Consider the following 27,572-nt stretch of genomic DNA (forward strand, 5'->3'; position numbering starts at 1 on the left):
CCCATCCTTAAACAACAACCACCATCTCAGTAGATCCTGCCATGCCCACTAGCTATCACCATATATCTCTCTTCCTCTTCTTAGCTTGACTCCTTGAAAAAGGTGTCTGCATTTGATGCCTCCATCTCATCTCATCACATTTTCTTCTAAACCCTATGCCATTTGTCCTCTGACAACATCACTCAGCTGACTGTTCTCTCCAAAATTGCCAGGAATTGCTTGTTTCCAAAATCTAATAGCCTCTTCTAGATATTCATCCTTTCTGACTTCTTGCAGCCTTGGATACTGATGAATACTTTCTCTTCCTGAATACTCTTTCCTCACTGGGTTTTTGGCTTTGCCCTTCCTTGGTTATGCCTCCGCCTATCCTGTTATTTCTCAGCCTCTTTTGCTAGATCTTCATCCATGTCTTACCCAGTAACTATGGATTTCTGCCCCATCTCCAATGGTCTGTCTTGAACCCAGCTTTCATGGATTCAATTATCATCTCTATGCAAATGATTCACAGATCTCTAGCTCTAGCTCTTGTCTCTCTCTCCTGAACTGTAGTACCACATCTTGTTGTTGTTCAGTCATTTTCAGTCATGTCTAACTCTTCATGACCCCATTTGGGGTTTTCTTGGTGAACCTACTGGAGTGTTTTGCCATTTCCTTTTCCAGTTCATTTTATAGATGAGGAAACTGAGGCAAACAGGGTTAAGTGATTTGCCCAGGGTCACGCAGTTAATAAGTGTCTGAGGCTGGATTTGAACTCAGGAAGATGGGTCTTCCTGAGTCCAAGCCAAGCTCTTTATCCACTGTGCCACCTAGTTGCAGTCTCACATCACCAACTGCCTATTTATTGTACATTTCCAACTGGATGTCCGTTAAGTATCTCAAACAAAATCTCCAGAAAAGCGTATTGTCTTATTGTCTTTCCTTCCAAATTGTGAATTGTGAATTACTTTCAAAGGCACCACTGTCGTGCCAATCACTAAGGCTTGCAATCTCAAGCCTAGACTATTACGATTGTCTTCTGATTATTCTCTTTGCCTTAAATCAATCCACATTCCAATCCCATTTCTATCCTCAGTGTTCAGCACAGCATTCAACATATGGTGAGTGCTTAATAGATGCTTGTTGATTGATTGGATGGTAAAATGTATGTCATTTGGACATTGGGATCAAGACATTACTAAAAAGAGGCTTACCTTTGGATTAGCTTTGAGTAATTGAATTCATATGAGTAGATGCCTTACATACAACCTTCACACACATATTATATGTATGCATATTTTTGCATGTGATGTATTTTTATGTACATTTGTGTGTCTATTTAATCCTCATCCATCAAGAGAAATAAAACTCATGTGTATTTTTAGCTAACTCTGAATATATCTTTTATCTCTTGTACTAGTGGTTCTCAAACTGTGGATCACATCATCCAACACATGCACATACACACACACACATACACATACACACACACTCAGAACCACACACACATGCACACAGAGGCTGGCCTCTAATCTGTTAAGAAAAAAGAAGACAGTTTTGGAGGGTAAGAGAGCTTAAGATAGTTTGCGCTAGCTATTCTGAGATGGGATAGAAGTAGAAATGTTTAGAATTGAGGTGGAAGGCTTAAAATGGTGCCCAAGAACTATTTAAAGGGGATAGAGTGTCGTGCTGTACAAAAGCAACTATTATTAAGAACCTTCTTCTTTCTCCTTCAGAGCACCAAATACCAGTATTTGGTGCCGTGCTCTCCCTTCAGCCTCCAAATCACCCTCAATTCAAATGCCATTTAACCAAATCCAGGGTTTTATATTTAAACAGTTTTAATTTTCTAGGGTGAAGGGGTTTAAAAATTCTATTAACCATTATGAATCTACCTTTTTTGTTTTTCCACTGAGGCCTGGAGTATTACATATCATAGCTGGCTGACTTTTGTGCTATTGATTTGGTCTTGCACTCTTTGGATGATTCGCAACAGAAGAAAATACGCAATGATCAGTTCTCCTTTCATGGTTGTTTATGGGAATCTACTACTGACATTACAATACATATGGTCTTTTGACCTTGAGGAAATTAAAGAGGTTCCAGGATTTCTAGAAAAAAAAGCACCAGGGGAACTTGCATCAAAGGTAAGTGGACTAGATAGCAAAGAAACAAGAGGATAGTCACTTCAAAGCAAAAGTTTTAAAGTAATCGTTCAGGTGCTAAATAATCTTTTCAGAAAAAAATTCATCAAAGAAATAGATGGAAGAGTTATTTTAAATAATTCTTGTGTCCCACAATTCATTCTCTTAAACACATAAAATCCTATGAGTGAATATATTCTATTTCCTTAGTTTTGGGGGTCTTTTAAGCAATGATAAAATATATAGCAGAGGTATCAGAAAACTTCATGCCCCTCACAAAACTCCTCACAAAACTGAATGTGGCTGGAACCAGATTAAAACATATTATAAATGTTTAATAAAATAAATAAATAAAATAAATTTAATAAAACAAATAAATAAAAATACAATTAGATGAATAATGTTAATTTGTGGGTTTCTATAAGTCAATAATCAACATCTGAGTTTAACACCACTGGTTTACACTAAAAAATGAGGTGTTTGGAAAGAAAACATGGGTGCGAAAACAAGAAAACAGTAGAAGCTGCTTTGGGTTAAAACATACTGAATCTGTATATGACAGCTAAATAGATGGTGTATATCTGTAAGTTTAATTAACATGTTATAGATGATCAGTGAATATGGATAAAGATATTGTTTTTATACTTTTTCCCTGAAACTTAGCTCACTTTTTTGGAAATAGAATATGCTGTTTTAATGTTTTCTTTCCCCCAGGGATAGATATGTTTTTGCTCATAGATGCTCCATTATCTTCCTAAATTCACTTATATTTGAGTCTTATTTTTTAAATGGAAGATTGATTTCTGAACAATGGACTTTGTGGAGTTCGCTATCTCTTTTGTTAACAGGACAGCATACACTCAGTATGGTACCTATTGTGTGGGTGACAGACTAAAATTCCAGTCATCAGTAATGGCATTGCCTTAAGTTGTTGATGGTACTCCCCCTCCCCACCATCTCTCTGGAGACTCCATACAATGCAATTTGTATATACACAACAATTCCTCACAAGGTCACATATACCCCCAATGAATGATATTTACAAGCCCCAACACAATTTTAGATCTTAAACATAACCATTATTTAAACACAAAATGGAATTTATTATAGACTCTAATATGCTAAAGTCAATGCAAAATAAAATAGATAATAATCAAATATATTAACTTGAATCCCACTCTCCCACCAATATACTTGTATCAATGGTGAAGAGTAGGTACACATCTAGAAACCTGGCAAGGAAAGTTACATGATGGAGGAAAAGTCATGTGCTTAGGGTGACCCACAATTCTGGATTTAATTTTTATGCAATACTAAGACTCTAAGGGTAATTGCACTCCTTTAGGATAAAATAAAGTGCACAGATTTGTGACTGCCATTTTCCTAAGCACTCAGTGACTCTGAGACGTCTAGATTTGCTAGTGTCTCAGATATTTGAGTTTGCTCGGAAGCCTGGCTTCCACATAAGTGGGAATGTTATGTTAAGCTTATGTTTAGTAGGGAAAATAATAAGTAAATATCCCAAAAACTTCCATGGGAAGATTATTAGGCAGATTTACTCTCTCTGAGCACTGACTTCAAGATGAAAAAGGACAGAGACTTCATCAGGAAGGCAGGTCTCATAAGTCATCACAGTATTAATTATAATTTTTCTCCCTAACACTTAAAAATTGGTTATAAAAATGTAGTTGTTCTAGCTCTCATCTGGGATTTTTTTCTTATTTCTTCTTTGGGATGATAATTGAAATAATAATGGGTTTTATTTTCTGTGATGCATTTTCCTTCCTGTCCATAATGGACATTGCAAGATTTAAAAAGAGGAGCCTATTCTTATTTAAAAATAGTAACAATGCCATAATGAGGACAGGAAATCAACCAAGGACAAGCATCTTGAGGGAGAACACTTGTTGAAAAGTTGATTTCCTGCCCAGATGGAAGCAATTTAGAATGTGCAGTCACTGCACAGAGAATGCATCATCATCATTCTTCTTCAGGGTCTCTTACGATACAAGAGTACATTACTGGCACTCACTAAGTGTATGCCGGCATTTTTATGAAAGGGAATCGAAAAACAAACTTCTTTCTGATGAAATAAAATGGATAACTGACTTCACCTCAAATAATATACTCTACTTGGTTTTCTCCCCACCCACCCCCATCATCACCCCTACCTTAGGAGTGAGAAGTTTTAAGAATAGTGGTAGGTCTGTTGCAATATTAGTTACATTTTAATCGGTAAATGAGTTTGCTTTCTGTTTTCAGATTCTTTTCACCATTACTTTCTGGCTGCTACTAAGGCAGCACCTCACAGAGCAAAAAGCACTTCGATTAAAGGAAGCTCTTTTATCTGAGGTCAAAATTGGAAGCCAGGAAGATGAGGAAAAAGGTAAATTGTGTAAACTATCCTTTGCATACTAAAGCGTAAACTCCTTGAGGGCAAAGTCTATTGTCCATATCACATGTCCAACATTAGGTACAGTGCCACATGCATCATTAGCACGTGATAATTGTTTGCTAATTATTTAGAATGGGGGGGTGATAGAGGGGAGGGCTGACTGGGGAGCAGGGCAACCAGAATATATGCCATCTTGGAGTGGGGGGGAGTGTAGAAATGGGGAGAAAATTTGTAATTCAAACTCATGAAAATCAATGCTGAAAACCAAATATGTTAAATAAATAAATTTAAATTTAAAAAAGTGCTATACAATATGGAATCAGCAATGAGTTAGAGAACCAAAAGGTTATTCTGTACTAGACCCATCATCACCCCCTTACCCTCTAATTTTAAACCAGTCTGTTAGTATAAGAAAAGAGATAGAATAATATTTTCTACCTTCTCTGATCACGTCTTCAGTTCCTTTGATGGGTAAGAGGAAATACGTAATCTTTTACAAGAAATGCCGGTACATGTAGCAGGCTGATCGATCTTTTGTTTTTAAGTATTATTCTTTCCTGGGGGAAAACTGATCATTATTAGAGTTTTCCTTTTAGCTCCAGTAATGGAAGCTTTTTTTTCCCAATACCAACAGCAGCTAGGTAGTGCAGCAGAGTATGTTCTAGGCCTGGAGTCAGGAAGACATCTTCAAGAGTTCAAATCTGGCCTTAAACACTTGCTAGCTGTGTGACCCTGGGCACATCACTCAATCCTGTTTGCCTCAGTTTCCTCATCTGTAAAATGAGCTGGAGAAAGCAATGGCAAGCCCCTCCAAAGTCTCTGCTAAGAAAACCCCAAATGGGGTCACAAAGAGTCAGACATGACCAAAACGACTAAACAACAGCAACAAAAACTTACATGTTCACCTTCTGGCTTTCAGGTGAATATTATTAATGTTTCTACAGGATTGTCAGATTAGGTATTTTTTCTTTGATTAAGCAAAAAAAAAAATAAGCAATTCAGCCCAGTAATTGATATGATACTATTTTATTCATGAATCAACCAATTGTTTGACTAGAATTGTAGGATATGGAGCTAGAAGGAATTTTAGAGTTCTTCTGGTTCACCCTCTTTATTTCGTAAATGGGGAAGTAAGGCCCATAGAGGTTACTGACTTGATCAGAGTCACACAGGTAGTCATTGTTAAAGACAGGATTCAAACCCAAGTCTTTTGGCTCTGCTCTGTCACATCAGCTGGATTATCAAAATCGCATATATGATCACTGGTGCTTAAGTTGACTATGACCCAAATGTTAACTTGAGAAAAAAGGTAAAGGGCCCCAGAACAGATTGAAATTGCATTTTATCCAAGTGTAATTACAAACGGGATGTGAGCTAAGAGTAACAACATAAGTTTTCTATTTTGGAAGATGAAGAACTGCAAGACATACAAGTGGAAGGAGAAGCCAAGGAAAAGGAAGAAGATAAAGGAAAGATAAAAAAGCACGAAAGCAAGAAAGAAGAAGATCATGATGAAGAAGATGATGACCAGGACATCATGAAAGTGATGGGAAATTTGGTGATGGCCATGTTCATTAAATATTGGATTTATGTTTGTGGAGGAATGTTCTTCTTTGTCAGCTTTGAGGGTACAATTGTAATGTACAAAATCATCTATATGGTGCTCTTCCTGTTTTGTGTGGCCTTGTACCAGGTATGTTAAAAGGCAAACCATACTCTGTACTTCATATAGATTCTAAGAGATTCATTTGCGTAATTGTCATGTTATTTCAATCTCTAGAATAGATGGATGGTGTGAAGAAGTGGATGAAGAGTATAGAGGTAGATGATAGAGTTCACTTCTGTTAAGCCCTAGACTTTGAAACTATTACTTTGCTTCATCATGGCATGGAGGGGATAATGAGGTTGTATGGACTATGGATGTTGCATAGACTATACAAGCGGAGCAGAAGCTCTTACATATTCTACTAAGCTAAAAAGTCTTTGCATACAACATGGTGATGGACTACGTGTCTGCATCAGAGGATGAACTGAGCTAAGTTCAGAGAATCTTGTCACCAGGTCAGCCATAGGGTGATAAATTTTTCAGCTATTGTAACTTTCAAAGACCATTTACTAAGACATAGAGAGTTGGAATCTATATTGTGAAAGAAGCACTCAAATTCAAAAAACCCCAGATCTTTGAAGCCAACACGTAATATTTAAATAATTATTTAAAGTCAGTTTTTATTTTTAAGACAGTTGTCTACCTAATTTAGCGTTCACCTTTTCCAATGTAAAGTTCACTCTAATAGCACAGATATTCTAAAGTACTAAGTGCTTCCTCTGGGTCATTTATGTTTGGATTTTGGATCCCCGATATGATACTTTTATAATTACATGTTTTGCTTACTAAGCACAGGTTGCATTTCCTCGATTTCATGCCAACCAGTAGTAACTGACATCTAGTCCTTTAAAGTTTGCAAAGCCTCTTATAAACTTCATCTCATTTGAGCTTCCGAATAACCTAAAGAGGTGTCTACAACATCAACGATTAGTCCAGTTTTGTAGGTGAGAAAAATAAGGTTCAGAGGCTAGGTGATTTGCCTAGGTCACAAAGCTATAAGTGTCAGAGAAAGGATATGAACCCAGGTCTAAGTCCAGAAGCAACAATTGAAATAAATTGTAAAAGAAAAATAAGTTGTTATAGTGTATAGAAAACTTACTTCACAGCTATGAAAAAAACTGCGATCAAATCCTGCCTGTGGCATATATTGACTGTATGATTCTAGGCAACTTTTCAGTGCTTTAGGCAACTCTATGACTATATGTTGTGGAGAAAGTACTCCACTAGCATAGTTTCCTTATGTGGGAGTTTTCTATATCAATAAAGGTCCAAGTCCAGGGAAGAGGGTTGGGAAGGGAAAAGCAAAATCCCATTGCGTTGGTATTATATTGGTGCATATATATATATATATATATATATATATATATATATATATATATATATATCATTTCATTAAACTTGTAGAAGGCTTCAAAGAAAAAAAATAAAAGATAATCTGTCATCTCATAAGGTCATAGACTTAGAAAAGGAAGGGACCTTAGAGGCCATCGAATTTGACCCTCCATTTTGCGGATGAGGAAACTGAAGCCCCAGAGGGTTAAGTGACTTGCCCAGAGTGACAGAGGTAGTGAGTTTTGGAGAGGAGTCTTCAAACTCTAGTTAGTGCTTTTCTCATTATAGTGTGCAGTTAGACAACTAAGACAGGAGCCAGTGTAGTATCAAAATACTAGTGCAGCTGATTCACAAGAAAAATCATCAAAATGCAGACAAATATGTACTGACTGTATGAAGAATGAAAAATTATTCAATTGAAATAACCATAATTTTAAAATTTTTTGAAAATTTAGTTGATTTCTCAAATATCAACATTTTTATAAAGCCATATTAATCGAATATCTCAGAGCTTTAAAACCACCTGTCTACAAATAGAAAGAAATCTGATTTCTACACACACACATACATACACACACACGTGCACACACACACACACATACACAAATATCCATACATATTGTGAACAGAACTGATAACCTAATACTACAGTTTTCTCCAAAATATGTCTATAAACCCAGTTTTCCACATTGACTAAACAGATTTAATACATCAATCATCCCACAGCATTTCTTTATTCTTTTGCATTGTCTGATTCCCAGGTCCACTATGAATGGTGGAGGAAGATACTAAAATATTTTTGGATGTCAGTAGTTATTTACACTATGCTGGTGCTTATCTTCATATACACATATCAGTTTGAAAATTTCCCAGGCCTATGGGAGAATATGACAGGATTGAATCAAAAAAAGTGAGTATGTTTAGTTTTCTTTGGGTTACGAGAGTAATGGATATTATCAAGATCTATCTGTATCATTTGAAAGCATTTTTAAATGTTTGTATTAAAAATAAGAAATTTTGGTGACATTTCTGCCTTAATTTTGGAACTAGAAACCAAACTAGAAACAATGATTTTGTGTTAACTAAGCAAATACTGACTTGGTAAAATATTATCTAAGCCAGTTACATTTATACAAGGAAAATTTCCTCATTTATAACTCTCCCCCCAAATTTTTCCTAGTAAAGAATAGAGGCCTGATTCAATATACAGCCTGAAAAAAAGACATTTTTACAAATGTATAGAGAAAAGCCTCCCCTAAGTTTGGGGAGCACTGGACTCAAAACTGCCTCCATAGTCCAAGTGGGGTACATGATGTATCACACAGATACTTCTATGACATGTCTATAAGGTTCTAGGCATTGCTTAGAGGTCAGTGTTTTTGAAAATATACATAAATTGCTGATCCTACCTGAACTTTCCTTTCCTTCACTAGAATTGAGTTTTTAAATCTATAGATAGATAGATAGTTGTAGTGAAGAGGATCAGAGAGATCTATAGAGCAAAACCAATATGGTAATTAGTAGCTAGAAGAATATTTCCAAAGTTGAATATTAAGAAATGATAGGAACTTGTTATAATGATCTACCGTACCTCTTCCCTGTCATATGTAAGAGGGATGATAAATCTAAATGGGGGATTTAATAGCAACATTTTCTGTATCCTTTTCTCCAAGAATTTCAAAATGTGAAATGTAAGTTATATGTGGAATGGCACAGTCATAAATTCATGAACATACATTTGTGTTTATGTATATACAATCTCTGAAAAGTTCTGCAGAGTGCATTTTCGATGACTGAGTGGGATTTTGGCTTTCTTTTCCAGGCTGGAAGATCTTGGTTTGAAGAAGTTTACTATTACAGAGCTATTTACTCGCATATTTATCCCAACTTCCTTCTTGCTGGTGTGTATATTACACCTTCATTATTTCCACGACCGCTTCCTGGAGCTCACAGATCTAAAGTCTATACCTAGCAAAGACGACAACACCATCTACAGGTAAACAAATAAAATGGTTATTTGTCCTTCCTAAGGAAGATTATTTGTCAAGACTATGATTCCATAGTTAACCTAAGCCTTAGATTTTGCATACCCGCCAGCTCAGTCAAAAAAGGAAGAAAAAAAATGAAGAAATATAAAATGTTCGACTGACCTCTTCAGAAATGAATATCAACTAACTTGGTACAAATGTATCGGTAGGTGTTCCAATGTAAAGATCACGTTCACTAGATAATACAGAGAATAATTGTGTAGACAACTACTGTTTTATATATTCTTAGACAGATGTGTTTTTATTGGAGAGTAGCAGTATGGACTCCAGCACACTTTATAATTAACTTTAAAGAATTCTATATAACCTTATTTCTAAACATTTTTTACCTTCTTGATCATATTTTCTGATAAGAATTAAATTCATTTTTCTTTCCCTCAATACACTCCAAATAAGTAGTACAAGTTCAAGTAGTTTAGGATTCTCCCACCAATCTGTCATAATCTACTTATTGATCTTTGAAGCCTTTACTGCTGGATCTCCAGGCCATGGGCCAGCAGTACCTGCTGCTCTCTGAAACTCATGAGGAATCTCTGTAGAAGGAGATTGCGAACATCCCTAAAAAGCACTTTGGAATCTCGTTGCAATTACTACCAAATTAGTATTTATATATTATTGAACAAAGCAAAGGTATCTCTTCAATTAAAGTTGAGGTCCCTAGGACAAATAGTTCAGAATCATACTGGCTGACAGCAAGAAATCATCCTTAGATTTTTGAATTGGCCACAATCTACACATAAAGACTTTACGGTAATTTTTTCAAAAATGTTAATTTACATTTGGTATTTCCTGACAATGCAAGAGCAAAGTACTTATGGCATCAGGGGTGGTTCTGATTATGTGAGATGCTATACGAACTGGGGAGCCATCACTTCACTTCCAGATGCGGAGGTTACATTAAAATAATCAAAATGGGCCTCTTGGACAGCAACTACTGTTGATGAATTCCTAGCAGTATCTTTTTTTCCCCTAAATTCTTTCTGCTTCCCTTCCTTCCCTATTTCTCTTTTAAGAGCACTTATTTAAGCACAGGAGGGATGATTCTGGGAATGGTTATTTTTGTCATGTGTCCTGCCTGTCCCTTTGCAAAACAGGACACAGATGTAGGCTGTACACTACCCAAGAAAGCAGAACTCAAATCCACGACCATGCAGCACGCTGGGCACTGACCTACTAACTGCATGGGCCAGCAGTGGTGTTAATTCTTAGGGCCCATAAGACATGTGGAAAGTCTATTATTTCCACTGAGGTTTCTTTCTTGAAGTGATCACAGCAGTAGTTTCTGTGTGCACAGTGTGGATTCGATTATACAATTTGGACTGCTGCCGTCAAAACCTCTGCTTGTGCCAAGACTCTAGTGCTGCTCTCTCTTCTTCCTGGGTTGGTCCCCTCAGCATCCTTCAAGCCACGGCATGACTATGATGAAAGATGAGCCAAATATTCACTTTTTCATGTGAAAATAGAAACCCATTACTTGTCCTCTTCAAAGCGCTGACAACCCTAACCTCTGGCTTAAAAATCTCTTTGCCATGGAAACACTAAAGTGAGAAACCAGCAAGGGTTACCTCAGGTAGTCAGCAGACTTCTATCAAGAAGGATGATCATTTCTGTTCTTAGGGCCTCGAAGAGTTGGAGATGGATGCAGTATTAATAATAACCAATGACAAGACTAGCATTTTACTATCATAAATAAGTGTAAAAATCCACTACTCAAGTAGCTTAATAGGCTCCACCATTTTGAATTTTCGTTATATAGCAGAGACCTATCTAATTCTTTGCATAATTAATTATAATAATACTGATGGCTAACACTTACTTTGTGCCAGGCACTGTGCTTAGGGCTTTACAATTATCATCTCATTTGCTCCTCACAACAACTGCAGAAGATAGGTGCTCTTATTATCTCCATTTTACAGATTAGAAACTGAGCCAACTGAGGTTTTGACTTGCCCACGGTCCCACAGCTATCAAGTATCTGAGATCAGATTTGAACTCAGGTCTTCCTGTCTCCAGGCTCAGTGTTCTATCCACTGTGCCACCTAAATGCCTCTGGAAGCATTTAAGACTTGTCATTTATTTTTATACCTCCAAATTTATTTATTTTGCCAAAGATTCATGCCAATAAATATATATAAATTTAAAATGGTACTGGCTCAGAGAAGGAAAGTTTTTTGAGAGTTTGGTTTTAACAACTTCTATGATTTTTCTGATTCTGCCTTCGTGGAATACAAGAAGAGTAATTAACAATGACTTCTTTTTTTAAAAAAAGCATGAATTATGATAATGTCTCCACTGCTGTTGGCTATTTTAAAATCCACCTACCTTCTCCCTGTTTTGCATATCATTTTTGTATAGAATATATATGAAAATATATAAAATTCATATTTTTGTGAATAGGCACATTGGCTGCTATATAAAGCAGACTACAGATAGATACATACATATATAGATAGATAGATACAGCTCTTAGAATTGGGCCTGTCTGTATTTCACTGGCTTAGCCAAGATGACATAATTTTTTGAAGGTATATATGACATGTATTTATCTAGACGCACATCTATATGTATGAAATTGTTGTCTACTATCTATCTAGAAGTATCCATCTAGCCACATATCTATCTGTACCCATATATATCTGTATGAAGCTGATGTCATTCATTTTAACATTGGGTGGCCCACATAAGTAAACACACACACATTTTTTTAGATACACTTTCAAAAACTTTAGATGTATGCTTGAGCGTGGTTAACTAATTATTTTTGGTCCAGAGGAAGGAATATTTTACAAGTTTTATTTTCTTTCACAAATATATGATAGAAGTTGAAATCTGAAGAATTTTAATAAAGTATGATTGGGGGAGCCAAAAATAAAAAGAGGCAAATAAAAATTAGGCCTCTTGTTTCTTACCCATTTTGGCTTTAGCTATACTTCGATCTCAGTGTTGCTCCTTTATTATCCTGCCAGCATTTTTACACTGCATGATGGAGAAACTTTCAGAACTGTGTGTTCCATAGTGATAATATTCATAACAATATATCTATCTACCTATCTATCTATTTATATGCCTCTGTAAGACACTCCTTCATTCATTCCTGTTTAATAATTTCCTCTTTTCTCTCTTCAACTTGTTTCCCATTGCCATCGCATGTATTCTTGTGCTTCCGTCTCTCACCTTATAGCCATGCCAAAGTCAATGGTCGTGTATATCTCATAATAAATAGGTGGGTACTTCAATGTTTCCTTTCCTTTTCTAAATACTGTGTCTTGATTTGTTCTCCTCCTTACTTAAGTAAAAGAAAAATTATTTATCTGTACAGTATTAAGGTCTTTTCATGGATGCATTATTTCGCATGAGCTCATTTGTTTGTTGTGCTCTCTGCACATGAATTTGGACACTTTTAATTTAGTCATCACTTGGTTCTTTTCTTTTCTATTTGAAACCATTCCACCATTTAGCCAGTCCTCTTGATACAATTATGTAGTTCAAGGACACATATTTAGTCTTGCATACTTACAGGAGGACATCAGAAATACATGACTAAAACAAGATTACAGACGTATCAGTTTCTTTAAATTTAAGATGCCTTCACTTCCCAAAACATTAGTATCTATTTGGGATGAAAACATTCACTCTCATCCATTTGGGGAAATAATTATAATATATTTGGAATAAGGAGAATCAGGTTTTAATTTATTTGATGAATTTTTATTGAGCACCTACTGAATAGAAGTGATTGTATTAGGTATTATGAGTGTACAAAATCTAATAAGACAGCATCTGTCCTTTCTAAGATTCCCTGATCTTATAATATAGAGGAAGAGTTGACAAATCCACCCAAATTCGATAAAAATATGTAGTAGCCGGTGCCATAAAGGAAGATTTAGCTCATACATATCAGTGCTCAAAGATTTAAAATACTATATTATTTCTATATTAATAATGGAAATCAAAAGCTAATTCAGAGATTAGCATATTGAGAAGAAATACTGGGAGGCAGCTAGGTGGCTCAGTGGATAGAGTGCTCAGCCTGTAGTCAGGAAGACCTGAGTTCAGATCCAACCTTGAACACTTACTAGCTGTGTGACCCTCACATAACCTCTGTTTATCTTAATCCACTGGAGCAGGAAATGGCAAAGCCCTCCATTATCTTTGCCAAGAAAGCCCTATGCACGGCATTGGCATCCACAGGGTCACAAAGAGTTGGACACAACTGAACAACAGAAATCAAGTTGATAAACGCCCGAGAATAGTTTCTTTATAAAATTTTTAAAGCTGGAAAAGACTTTAGTCCAACCCCCAAATCTTACGGAGAATACTAAGTTCACATAGCTAATTAGTTAATGGCAAAACTTAGAATGAATCTTTGGTATCCCAGTTCCCAATCCAGTTTTCATTTTTCCCATCTACCTCACTGTTCATGGTTTTATTATTTTCTTCACATTTAGTTCACAAATGCAAGCTGGTCTTTTATACCCTTGAGCTTAGACTAAATCTTTGGATTAAATCTTAAGTAGTAAGTTATGTGAAAATCGGACTAAGAGTACTAAGTCTCTACTGAGCCATAATAGCTGTTTACAAAGTAAATCCACTAGGTTTTTTGTCCTACATGATTCAAAACAAATTTAACTGATTATTTTCTATATTTTAAATTTAACAAACATTTCGTCATCTCCACCGGAGAAAGAAAGGTTACACAGGTTTTCAGGCCTGTGTAGAGAAAGTATAGTTACTAGACTCCAACGCAGGATTTTCAGTGACCCTGGAAATCTCATCTTTCTGACTGTGTTGCTCCTAATGCACTTATTAGTTGTTCCAGAAAGAGATCCAGGAGGCACAGCATAGAATAAGAATAACTTTCTTCCATAATTTTTTTCCTGTAGAATCCCCCTTAATTGACTTTGTGCTATCAAATGGGCCTTATGGCAGTCATTTCAGATTTGTTTCAAGAACAGGCACCTGTGACCCATTTACCCAAAATCAGGGGGGATTCTGTTGATACTAAGATTTTTAAAAAAAAAAATTACTATACCAAGCAAAATCAACAAGTGTGATCAGATTAATGTTAAGAATTCACAATTCTGTGGCTATGTTTTCAAAACATTTTTTAAGCTCAACATATTATATGTGGGTCAGTTGAAGGAATTGTGGATGTTTAATATGCAGAAGAGAAGACTCCATGGGGCCATATGTTCAAGTATTTGAGAGGCTGTCGTGTGAAACTTTTTAAATAGTCATCTAACTAGTCTTCCTTACTCCAATTTCTGACTTCTACCCCACAGTTTGTAATCCTGTGGTTATATCATTCCTCTACTCAAAAATCTTCAGTTGCTTCCTCATCCTGACATTAAAGACTAACCATAATCTGGATCCAACCTATGTTTCCCAGCTTCTTGTCACACTATTCCCTGTCATGAACCCTTCATCTAGCCAGAGTAGACTGCTGATCATCCCACATGTTCATCCTAGCCTTTCCCATTTTTATGCCTTGGTTTACTCCCAAGCCTAGAATGAATCCCATCTCTCCCTGTTGAAATCCTTCCTTTCCTTCAAGGACTAACTAAAACACCCATTTCCATTATGTACTGTTCCCCAAATTACCCTACTGAAAGTGATCTTTCTTCTCCTAAGATTTTCCATAACACTTTGGGAACTTTCTTTCCTAATAATCACAGTATTCTTTATGCCGTAGTTATCTATAGACATGTCTTATTTCCCCTTATGAGGGTGGAAGAGTTGCCCTTTAGCCTCATGGAAAATGTAGTTCTAAACCAGATAAGATGTGTATCTGTTGCACAGCAACACATCAATTGTAGACTTTCCCTTTTCTGACTCCAGGTTGATCAATTTTTTCATGACAAAGACTGTGTCTTATTTCATACTTGTATCTCAAACACCCAGAACAGTGCCTTCCTTGCACATGGTAGACATTTAATACATTTGTCTAATTGAATTGAATAGTACTTAATAATTAGGGTATCAACTCAACATGCTATATCACAGTGTTTCCACAATTCAGGGATAGAGTCATACCAGCATTGATCTAGATTTGAAAGGGACTTCAGAGGCCATCTGGTCCAATCTTCTTATTTTACAGATGGGGAAACTGAGGTCAAATAAAATTGAGTGGCTTGCCTGAAGTCACCCAGTTAGTAACTTACAGAGGGGAAATTTGAACTCAGGCCTTCTGACTCCCAAACACTGATACTCTTTTCACTGTACCAAGAATTGCAAATGCCATGGGAAATCGTTAATCTGGACTAGCCCTTGTGAAGGTCCATTTGAATCAAAGAAAAGTATGAACTTGAATATTTAAAGGAAGAAATTTTTTAAAATTTCTTCCAATATATGCATTAAATAAGTAGAACTGGCCTAACAAAATACTCTAGAGTAGGACTATATAAGGGAATTATTTTTTTATTATTTGTAATTAGCTTACCAATAAAATGAAAATGGGTCTTTTCAATGTTCTTGGAATCTTAGTCACTTTAAACATTCCACTTGAAATCTTGTTTACAGTGTTAATATGCTTGGCAAACTCTTTCTTCCTAGCATGTTCAAAGGTAAGTTCAACCAAGCTTTGGTTTGAATGATCCACCATTCCAGAAATACATAGGCATAAATTAATGAGGTGATAACTCTGGTAGGATTTTCATTTTATTAAATGGATGTTTTGACATGTAGATGTTAGGAGACAGAATCAGACTTTTTTGACTATGATTCTAAATACTGTCGATCTCTCCTAATATCACCTTATTTAGAAATTTTGTGCTACTAGATACCCAAGCATCTCCTATGCCCCAGCGTAGTTACCATTCTCCTACTTCACAGAACTCCTGCTCCATGTCATGATGAAATAGTTGTTGTGAAAGTGCTTACACAATATTAGACTTTTCAGTTGCAAAAGAATGGAAGGCATATAAGAAAAGGTAGTCAGAAGCATGTTAAAAATTCTGAGAAGTTAGACTCTAATTAACAAATATATGGCCTCATTAGTATAAGAAATGTAAAATAAAACACAGGGAAAAGAAAAGGGAAATCCTTTGTGGGAAAAGATAGACTACAGGTATGGTATGCAGGTCATAGTTGTACTTATGTCATTACTAATTCTCTTAGGATGTCTAAGATGGTGACCTTGAGTTTGTGAGGTAAAAAAACAAATCCCAAATTCCACTTTTGTTCATATTGCAATGAAATGTTTCTTTCTCTATGTGTTTTTGAAATGTTTCCACTCCTCAATGTGAAAAAGAATCATCTTTTTTTGTTCGTTATGTGTGTATTTTGGTATATGTATATGTTCCAAAATAGTCCACATGTAAAAAGCCTGAGGAAGGAAGTTCACTGATATTTTGAATCTGTTTCTGAATAACTGGCAGGATCTACCTCTGCTAGGGTGGCTGCACGGTGGTTGATCAGATTAACCATTTACTGATTGATTTGTTGTCCAGGGTTTGGTACAACAAGGCAAGTCCCCCTCCACTTAAAATGTAAAAGAACTCCAACATAGACACATAAGCAACTAGAGGCAATGAGCGTTTATTAGATTTCTTTATTCTTTTCAGTAATTGAAAAATTAAAATCCCTTTAGTAGGTTCATAAGTGTTTATGCAAGTTTAATAAAGATAGATGGCTTTGGCTTGGACATAGGATAAAGATGTTAGTTGTCTTCTTCTGTTAAGTTTTTAAATTATCTATCAGTTATACTTCTGATATCTATAATTGACCTTCTTCTCTGTGTACATACGTTTCATTAAAGTGGCACATAGTTATATAGACATGGAGCAGCAGAGTGAATATACAAGTCATTCATCCATAGACTGAATTTTATTACATGGAGGCAAAAAATTAGGGCAGCTAGGTAGCACAGTGGATAGATTGCCAGGCCTGGAATCAGGGACTCATCCTCCTGAGTTCAAATCCAGCTTCAGACACTTACTAGCTATGAGACCCTGGGCAAGTCAGTCAATCCTGTTTGCCTCAGTTTCCTCATCTGTAAAATGAGATGGAGAAGTATCTTTGAAGTATCTAGTACCTTTCTAAGAAAACCCCAGATAGGGTCACAAAGAGTAGGACTCAACTGAAAAAATGACTGAATAACAACGAGTGCTTTGGTAGTGTTTTCAAACACTTTCATATTTTTCTGGCAATAATTTTCAGAGATGGGCTTTGTTAACCAGGTAAAAGGCAAGAGAAGATAAGAACTTTCTTCATGACTAGTATTGTCTTTTTGTACAATATATAGCATTTTACATCATATATTTTATATATATATGTGCATATGTATATATGTGCAAACGTATGCATGTTAAATCCAATAAGATTTAGTGATTTGTCCGATGTCACATATGCAATATGTAGCAGGACAGATTCATAATTGGAACCCAGGTCCTCTGACTCCAGGGCCAGTATTCTTTCTATTATGCAATTCTGACTCCCCTGAATGCCCCAGATACACTATCTTTCAGTTTTATGAACTATTGAATCCTTTATTGTTATTGCAAGAAATTGTTTCTAACTTGTAAAAGGAAATGCTGTGCTGGTGTAGTGAATATGACTAGGTATTGCTTGAAGAACAAATATACACAGTTCTATAGAACATGCCCAGTTTAACTTTTGATAAGATACATTATCTAGATGATTGAAAGAACCACTGGTATGGCAGAATGTGGTAGTCCAGCTCAACATTAGATACATTTTCCGAAGGCAAAAACCTACACATAGACACATATACACATGGCAAAGGCAAAATGACTAATAAGAAATGGTCATCATAAATTCCCCCACCAATGTTGAGAGAATATCATTTTTAGTCTTGTCTTCATTGTTTTTAGTTTAACTTTCTACATTCTTGCTCCACTGATCCAGTGTTATGCTTTTGATAGGTTTTTTTTTAAGAATTGGCAACTCTGTCTGTAGTTAGTCTAATAGTTTTTCCAGTAAGATTGTAGTATTTAAAGCAGAAAGGAACCTTAGAGTTCTACTAGTCCAAACTCCTTATTTTAAAAATGAGGAAACCAAGGCAGAGAAATGTGACCTTAAATGAATCACTCAGTCTCACTGGCCCTCCATTTCTTCATTTGTAAAATGAGGGGGGTTGAAATAGATGGCCTCTGTGGTCCTTTCTGCATCTGAATCCTATGATCCTGGTTTGTTGACCAGAAACATAAAATCTATCATCCCTCAATACTCATTCTAACTCATGCACAGAGTTCTCCCTCATTCCCTCTTACTGCTGTCCAAAGTAAAATGTTAAATCACCAAATACCAGAGCTGGACACATTATAGACTTCTTAAAGCTAAAAGCATTTGGCTTCCTCTGTGTAATGCTTTAAGTGAGGATAAAGTGGAATGAGTTTATGCAAAGGTTGACTAAAAGCATACTTCATTTAAAAAGATGAAAACTTATTTGAAATGGGAATGGTATGATTCATGTGAGACAGTTTGCTGCATTACTAAAAAGCATGCTGTGATTATGCCCCTTGGGAGTTTATACATCCTTCTTCACAATGCTGTCCTCCACCGTCCATCTGTGCTTAGTATAGAGGTCTTAATAAATGCATGTCATTAATGCCACGCTGGAACGCATTTGGCATTAGAAAGCTACTGCAGATGGCATACAGGAATGCACTAGTGGATGTTGTGTAGCATGATATGTAATCTCTGACATTCCTTTTAACCCTTCTGTTCTCATCTCCTTTTTTCCTTTCTATTTCAATTACTTTGAGCAGCATCAAGAAAAAATTACCAATCCACCAAAATGAGTAAGTCCCCCTGTGAAGCCATGAAATGCTTGCTCTTACATGATGCCATTTCATGCTTCTACATCCTAAACTCTGACCATTTTGTCCTCTGGGAAAAATGTCAAGTTTGGGTGTTGATAGCACTCATTACTGACTAATCATTAGAACCTGAGTTAGAAAAACTAACTCAACCTAATTTAGTTTGCAGTATGTTTGTAGAAAGCGCTTTAAATAAAAAGAAAGAAAAGAGGTTAACATTCACCAGTTGAAAGGCATTTGTACATACATTAATTTTTGCTTTGGTTTTGTATTCATTTTGCTTGCCCCCACATTCAGATTGCTCGTTATAGCATTTCCTCTGTTGACTTGGCCATTCTCTGCCAACAGACTGGCGAATCCAGAGGGAAGCCTTCCAGACCTCGCCATGATGAATCTAACTGCAAGCATGGAAAAGGAGGCAATGAAGAAACTTGAAGAGGATGGTCAGGAGAAGACAGAAGAGTACTATGAGGAAGAGGAGAAAGGTGGGGATAGAAAAGACAGTGAAGATGAGGAGGAGGAAGATGACGATGGAGAAGAGGAATCTGAGGAAGAAGAAGAAGAAACTTCAGGTAATTTATGCTCAGCTAAGAGCTGATTGACTTCAAAGAAAAAAAAAACTTTTACCCTGGCCACTTTTATTAAAATGAAGTTACTCTAATCTTGACTTTTAAAGTTCAATATTTCTCTGACAGTTTCACTTCTAACTGTGAATAGAAGGTATGCAAGGGGGAAATGTTTAGAAGTTCTCAAGTATCAGTTGTTCCAGGTACACCAAAAGGCAGACCAACCATACTTATCAAATAGATTGAACACAAAAGTCAGAATGTTCCACAGAGCCATTCTGCCATGGTATGTTAAATTACAAGTTATAACCAATGTCCTTTTTTTTTACTGAATTAAATTTATTTTTACTTCTATACAGACAAGGGCAGGTTGGTGGTACAGTGGGTAGAGTCCTGGGCCTACAGTCAGGAAGATTTATCTTTCTAAGTTCAAATCTGGCCTCCGACACTTACTAGCTGTGTGACCCTGCACAACTCATTACTGTTTGCCTCAGTTTCTTCATCTGTAAAATGAGGTGGAGAAGGAAATGGCAAATCACCCCAGCATCTTTGCCAGGAAAACCCCAAATGGGGTCATAAAGAGTCAGACACAACTGAAAAGTGACTGAACAATAGCAGCATATAAACAGGACTGTAGTAGTGCAAAACATTTGCTGCACTAGTATGAGGTCTAGTGAACTTTTTTTAAGTACGCCTCTACAACGCCCATTTCTCAGATGGTATTTGAAAGGGAATTAAGTAAAAACTCTATACAATACTAATTTAATGGACAGATTTATAACTTTGTTATGCTATATTCTCTCAGGGAATTCTTCCAAAATTACTTTCATCTCCTACAACAATATGGCAATCTTTATGGTGGATCTACTAGACCAAACAGTTATGGTCCTTAGATTTAAGCAGGAAAGAATACAGCATTCATTTTGTTTTATTGATTATAATGATTAATAGAAATATGAACTCCACTTTTTGGCATTTAAAGTTCTCAGACATCTGGCTACCATTCTGGTCTAGTCTATTCCACATAGTCTATTCCTTCTTTTACCCACTTTATGTTCAAGCTTAACTGGTCTTTTTTTTTATTCTCTTTTCAAAATCTTCTATCTCCATATTTGGAATGTACTTCCTCCTCTGCCTCTTAGAATCTCTCATTTCCTTCAAATATTAATTTAGGTGCTACTTCCCCACTGGGCTGCTAGTACTTTCTCTCCAGAAATTACTTTGTATACATTTTATTTTATTTGTAACATGCATATTCTTTCCTTCTCCAATACAATCAAAGCCCCTTGAAGTCAGGGACTATTTCAACACCTAGCAAAGTGGCTGTCACATGGTAAGTATTGAAAGCTTGTTGAGAAAAGTCAAAGAATCTGTCCCTATTCATTTTCTACTTATCTTTTCATTGTAAAAGTTAGACTAAGGGTCACTAACTATAGAGCACTAAAGTATAAATCAAAGAATTCTTCATTCTCTCAGGTCAGTTTACTGTTTTGCAGATTTAAGAAACAAATGGCATCTAGTAATTGACCGCCTCACAGTGCTATTCTTAAAATTCTTGGAGTACTTTCACAAGCTGCAGGTTTTCATGTGGTGGATTTTGGAATTACACATCATCAAAATTGTTTCATCATATATCATCTGGGTTACAGTAAAAGAGGCAAGTGCACATTTTGATTCTCGAATTGAGTTTAGATGCTGATGTTCTTGTGTGTCCTACACATTAGTGTATTTCACTGCATAATCATTGCAGATTTATTTAAAATTTTTTTGTGGAAAGATGGGATGTGACCATTATGTGAAGCTTTTTTTAAAAAAATGTGCTGGTATTACTTTAAAATCATTTATTACTAAACTGTCATTGGTACAAGGTTAGGATGCATGGAATACTTGTGAATATACATTAAAATTGAATACTGACAGTGCACATGAGCTGAGAATTCTAGCACCTTACAATGCGTGAGAGATAAATGCATAACCATATGCCATTGGTGAATACATTGCTGCTCTGTTTACCTTTTAAGGAGTGTGATGAACAGAATTATACCATGCGACTATTATGTGATGAAAGGTTATAAATCAATTTGGGGGCTGAAAAAAAAACAGGGCGTGACCATTGTGAAATATGGTATCCCTGTTTATCATGGTCTTCCATAGCATTTGTATTCAATATCTTCCTAATTAAAAAACAATGACCAGAATTGTTGGAACATGTTAATTCTTCCTTTTTATACCAGCAGCTCACCTTCTGGGGAGTACATTGATATTGAGCTGCCCCATGAATTTCTTCATCATTTTTCCTAGTATGAGGGAAGAGTTCTGGCCTAGGAGTTTGGAACACCTTAGTTTAATTCCTCCTTCCAACTCTGGCTAGGCATGCGCTTATGGGCAAATCACTTTATATCTCTGATCATTAGCTACCTCACCTGTAAATGGGAGTGATCTATACTATGCTATATACCAATGTTGTAAGCTAAGCACTTTGTAGACTAAAAGATGCTGTATAAATTTGAGCTTTCATTACAATCATTATCATGATTCTTCCCTTTTTATCAGGACTGTGCTTAATCAGCAAGTTAGGTTGATTAAAAACTAGCTGAATGACCAGACCCAAAGATTCATGGAGCATTGCAGGCCTGAAGAGAAGTTTCTAGCGTAGTTTCTGTCATTTCAGCATTTTTATCAATGACTTAGAAAAGAGGAAGTCAATTGCTGCTCTAATATATTTCATTGTTATAAACGAGCATTTCCTGAGTTCTAACAGTATTCCAGATGCTATACGAAACATAAAATTAGGTAGCATCCTATTGTCTCTTTAATCTTTGTCTTAAGCTGAGGGTAGGCAGGAAATGTTTATATTAAACATAAAAATTTTTAGTTTACAATGTAAAACTGACTTGCAGCATAGTCTGCATGAATCTTAAAAAACATAATTGGTCTATAAGTGATGTGAGAACTGGAACAAAATTGGTGGAATCATACATTGAATAAAGATTCTCTTGAAATTAAAAAAAATAAATTGTTTTGATATAGGACTAAAGTAACTTGCTGTGTTTTCTATTTTCTGGATGTTAAAAAGGGGACCTAGTACTTTTGGTCACATTGAATGTCAGATTTAAGCACTCCTAAAGTATGGCAAACAAAACTACATTGACCATAGCCTCTTACCCCCACTCCCCAAATGCACATACTCTAAAAACAAGAACTCGAAGGTCCAGGTTCTAGAGAAGAGGAAAACATCATTTAGAGGTGGTTTTGACAATCCTACCAATTCCATTGTATTTGTTTTTATCAGTGGTCTCCTGATGAGTAGTGAATGTTCATTCAGATCTATATTGTGCCCCTTTAAGGGACTAGATCATAGAAGGTACTTAATAAATTTTTCATCAGTGATTAAATTAATGTTCAGCATTACTGTCACCATGGCACTTGGTGCTCTGTGCTCAAGACTGGGTATTTGAAAGACGATTTAATGTTGTAACTAAACTCTCAACTAACATTGTATGGATATTCACCTTATGGAACAAGGTATCGTGATCATATGTAAGTCTTAGAATTTCACAAAGGGAACTGTTCAAACTGACAGAACACTAAAAATGTCTCCATTTTTTCCCTATAACTTCTACAACATCTTTCCCTCTCTCTCCATCTTCTGATTTTATGTTCCTAGGTGTCTCTCTTCAACTATGTATTTCTGATTTCCTGGGCTTTTGCTCTGCCCTATGCCCAACTACGCCGTCTGGCTTCAAGCATCTGCACTGTCTGGACATGTGTGATTATTGTCTGCAAGATGTTATACCAGCTTAACACCATTGATCCTGCCAAATTTTCTGTTAATTGTACCTGGGTAAGCCACCCTGAAGGGAAATCTTAACTATACTTTGGGGGAAATTCACTTTGGAGGAAACCATATTTTGGAGGAAGGTTGTGGAAGCATTTCTAAGAAAATTCAATACTCCACATTTTGAAGACAGCTCTTAATTTGTGGGAGCTATAAGAGAATTATACCTTGTTTCTTGGAGTCCCTCACCTACCAGGGATTCTTAAACTTTTTACACTAGCAACCCCTTTTGACACATGCTTTGTGTTCAGAAACAAGGCTACAGTGAAGTTGCCTGATGCAACATGGGCAAGCCTTGTCAGAAACACCTCAGATTCATTATGCAAATTGATTTTTAATTAATTTTTGGTCGTTGCTCATTCAGAAACCTTTTACTGCTGCCAAATTTTTCACAACCCCATGTTGGGCCATGACCCACAGTTTCAGAAATGCTGAATTCCTAGACTACATATAGCTCAACACTCTTCAGAGCTCTTATCTGCCCTACATTATACTCTTGGAAAGATATCTCCTCTTAGATGAATGATATAAATTAATGATGGGAATATAGCTACTCTCCTTCCCTACTTGTCACTAATTGTTTTTCCTAACACTAAGAGATGGTATGCCTCCTTTATTTCAGCCAAATGAAAATCAAACAAATATAAATTTAACATATTTGAACACATCCATGCTCTACAGTGGTCCCATTGATCCATCAGAGTGGGTTGGACTGAGAAAATCTTCTCCATTGCTTGCATACCTCAGGGTAACTGCTTTAACTTCTTTGATTTGATTTGCATCATTGTTGGAATTTTTTCCTTTTTTTGTTAAATTTGTTGGTATGAAATTTGAAATATTACCATGGTCTATAGCAGATATGTTAATATCTCGGTGTAACTCAGCTGATAACCATGGATTACCATTTGCCATTTTGGTTACCTCTGAGTCAAATAGTAGGTTCTCTATAAACTCAGGTTTGGCTTACCCAAAGGCACATGCTTTGTCTTACTGTGGTTCAAAAGCTTAAAAAGTAACATTATTCCTAAGACTCAGAATCAGTCATGACAAAATTAATATACATAATAATATATATTTTAAGTATTGCAACATCTTTTTTATTTTAGACAACATAAGCATTTTTCTCCTTAACAAACAGCATGTTTACAGTGCAATTTAAAAAGGAAAGAAAATCCTATAGCACTTAGACTTAAGTATGTATGTAAATTTTTAAAATAATTTAATGTATTTAAATAATTTGAGATCCTGTTTCTTTAGCACTGTATCTTCTAACTTTTGTTTACATGGCAGACCATGCAAAAGTATCATATTATAGGAAAATCGACTCCGATTGTAGATTTAGTCTGTTCTCTGTAAATAATAGATCTCATGCTTCTCAGCTATCACTAGCTCTATTTGAAGAATTAACAAAATTTCCCCTCCAAATAGTGGATTTCCCTCACCTTTTGTGTCAGGTTAATAAGCTTGACAGTATATACTTTGTTTGAAATGTAGCCTTTCAAACTTTTAGTTCCAGATAATGTTGACCCCAAAATGGTAGTGTATCTATATTATGTCTTGTGTAATATGTTACATTATTTTGATTTTCTAGGTTTGATGATGGACCAGAAGTAGCTTTCTTCTCCCCCTAAGTTCTATCTAATGGCTTGTATCATAGGAATTGGCCTGACCTACTTGGAGAGAATAATTAAATTTCAGTAGTAATAAAACATAGGAAATCATGTATAATGCTATGCCATTTTATAGTATATCTTACTATGTATAAGCAGTGTGCTATTATAGTGGGAAAAGCATTGGTTCTGAAGTCAAGAAGTACCCTTGGTACTTATTAATTGTGTGACCAAAGGCAAGTTACTTAACTTTTCTGAATCTCAGTTTCCCTATTTGTAAAAGTGGATAATCTAGTACCTACCTCACAGGGGAATTATAAGAATCAAATATGATGAGATATATAAAGTGTTTCACAAATCATTAAGTGTTATATAAATATTGGCTATTATTATAATAAACATTGTCATATTTATTATTATACAGCCAGAATATAATCAAGCCCAGGGCATTTTTGTCTTCAGACAGAATGAAATAATATTGTCTATTTTAAAGATATCTTTAAGATTATCGAGGTATAAAATTTTGCCCTCCTCATAACATTTCTTTTCTCACTTTGTAGAATAATCTACTGATGCTAGCTATTCTGGCCTTTGAAGTAACTATTTACCGCCATCAGGAATATTATAGATGTAGAAATAACCTAACAGCACCTGTGTCTAAAACCATTTTTCATGACATTACAAGATTGCACCTGGACAATGGACTCATCAATTGTGCCAAGTATTTCATAAACTACTTTTTCTACAAGTTTGGGTTGGAGGTAAGATCCCCAAGGTCAAACTTTTATTTTTGGTAACTACCTGGTAAACTGTATTTTGTAAGATAAATGAAAATTTAAATTTCTAGCTTTCATGTATGCATGTGGTTTTATTGCCTAGAATGAGATTCTCACTCATACATTTTGGGTTAACATGGGTTTTGACCACAATGTAAGCTTCCCAAGGGCAGTGACTCCTTTTCTCCTTTTATATCCTACATGGTTCCTAGCATAGCACTGAATATAACATAGTATCATATCATACAGTATAATATAACACAAACAATGTAATACAACGCAACATGACACAACACAATACAATAACAGGCATTTCATAAAAACTTGTTAGCGCCACTTGATTCAATCCTACCATTGGCCTTTTATGCCCTATGACTCCACTATAAAACTTGTATGCCTTCTAAGTCCCCTTTACCAGATACTTAAGATTCTTCAAAGATATTTAGGATAGGATCAACAGGAGGGCCTGACCGAGAGTAGTCCACTTCTGAAGGAGTACAATTGATTTTTTTAGCCCTCTTTATTCACTGAGCTAAATACTACAACACACTCCCAATGAGTTAACTTTAGAAATATAATTTTATTTTTTCTTGCCTCTCTTTCCTTTAAACAGTTTCAATTCAATTCAGGAAATTTTTAGTAAGCACCTACTATATATGCAAGTCACCTTCCTAGAGTCTGTAAATATAAAGGTGAAAAATCAACAACCATTTTCTTCAGGGAACTTACAAACTCACGACTTTAAGCTCTAAAGAGATTATCTGAAAATACTACCTTTTCCCAAAACAAAATCTTCCTAGATTTAACCCTTCATGGCAGTGCACAAACTATCCTTGATTTTGGTAGAAGACATTGGCAATTGCCCTGTTGTACAAAGATATATTTTCTGTACTTCTAATTAATGTGTGGAGGAAAATGAAAACGGAAAGGAGAATGTCATTCACACAACTTCAACTAACAAGTATGAAGATTATTTGGTAGTAACACCATGAATGTCAGCACTATAAATATTTCCAATTTGACTACACAGAGTTATAACTAGCAATTTTGCCACCTTTGGCAAATAGCACAAAAAGGCAGCCAGTGCAAGCAGGACTGAATGTGTATTGAAATCAACAGAGAGAGAACTTCTGATGTCAAGATGGCAGAGTAAAGATGAACTCCTCCATAGCCCTCCCAAATTCCCTTCCAAACAACTAGAAAACCACCTCAGAATTGATCCAGGAACAGGGAAGCAGCTTACCAGCCCTGAAGAAAAGGTCTATCTCACTGGGGTAGGAGGGGAGTCAGGTAGTCCAAAAGCAGCAACAACAGTCAGCCTCACAGCAGGGGGCCTGCAGCAGGGCTCCAAGCTTGGAGCAATCTACCAGCAAGACTCTGCCCTCCTGCAAACCAGCAGCCTCCTAAACAAGTGAGCAATCTGTGCAGCACAGTAAGGCTCCACCCCTAGTGACCCTACCCCCAGCACAATGCACCAGGTATGCCTTGACCCTGTTATGGAC

General features: G+C 36.0%; 1 protein-coding gene across 2 annotated transcripts in view; it reads left to right on the forward strand.

The window, feature by feature from the left end:
• PIEZO2 (piezo type mechanosensitive ion channel component 2) overlaps window positions 1-27,572 on the forward strand; it is a 539,671-nt gene that overhangs the window by 402,313 nt on the left and 109,786 nt on the right. The window contains exons 13-24 of one of the 2 annotated variants that reach the window (XM_036741022.1): window positions 1,893-2,123; window positions 4,383-4,506; window positions 5,925-6,208; window positions 8,215-8,363; window positions 9,276-9,449; window positions 12,683-12,724; window positions 19,230-19,262; window positions 19,629-19,852; window positions 21,343-21,503; window positions 23,514-23,690; window positions 24,307-24,432; window positions 25,855-26,055. In XM_036741022.1, the coding sequence (XP_036596917.1) occupies window positions 1,893-2,123; window positions 4,383-4,506; window positions 5,925-6,208; window positions 8,215-8,363; window positions 9,276-9,449; window positions 12,683-12,724; window positions 19,230-19,262; window positions 19,629-19,852; window positions 21,343-21,503; window positions 23,514-23,690; window positions 24,307-24,432; window positions 25,855-26,055 (1,926 nt within the window). The remainder of the gene's footprint in view (window positions 1-1,892; window positions 2,124-4,382; window positions 4,507-5,924; window positions 6,209-8,214; window positions 8,364-9,275; window positions 9,450-12,682; window positions 12,725-19,229; window positions 19,263-19,628; window positions 19,853-21,342; window positions 21,504-23,513; window positions 23,691-24,306; window positions 24,433-25,854; window positions 26,056-27,572) is intronic. The other variant, XM_036741023.1, reaches the window with a different exon arrangement.

The sequence above is a fragment of the Trichosurus vulpecula genome, chromosome 1 (genome assembly GCF_011100635.1).
Source record: "Trichosurus vulpecula isolate mTriVul1 chromosome 1, mTriVul1.pri, whole genome shotgun sequence".
Lineage (NCBI taxonomy): Eukaryota > Metazoa > Chordata > Mammalia > Diprotodontia > Phalangeridae > Trichosurus > Trichosurus vulpecula.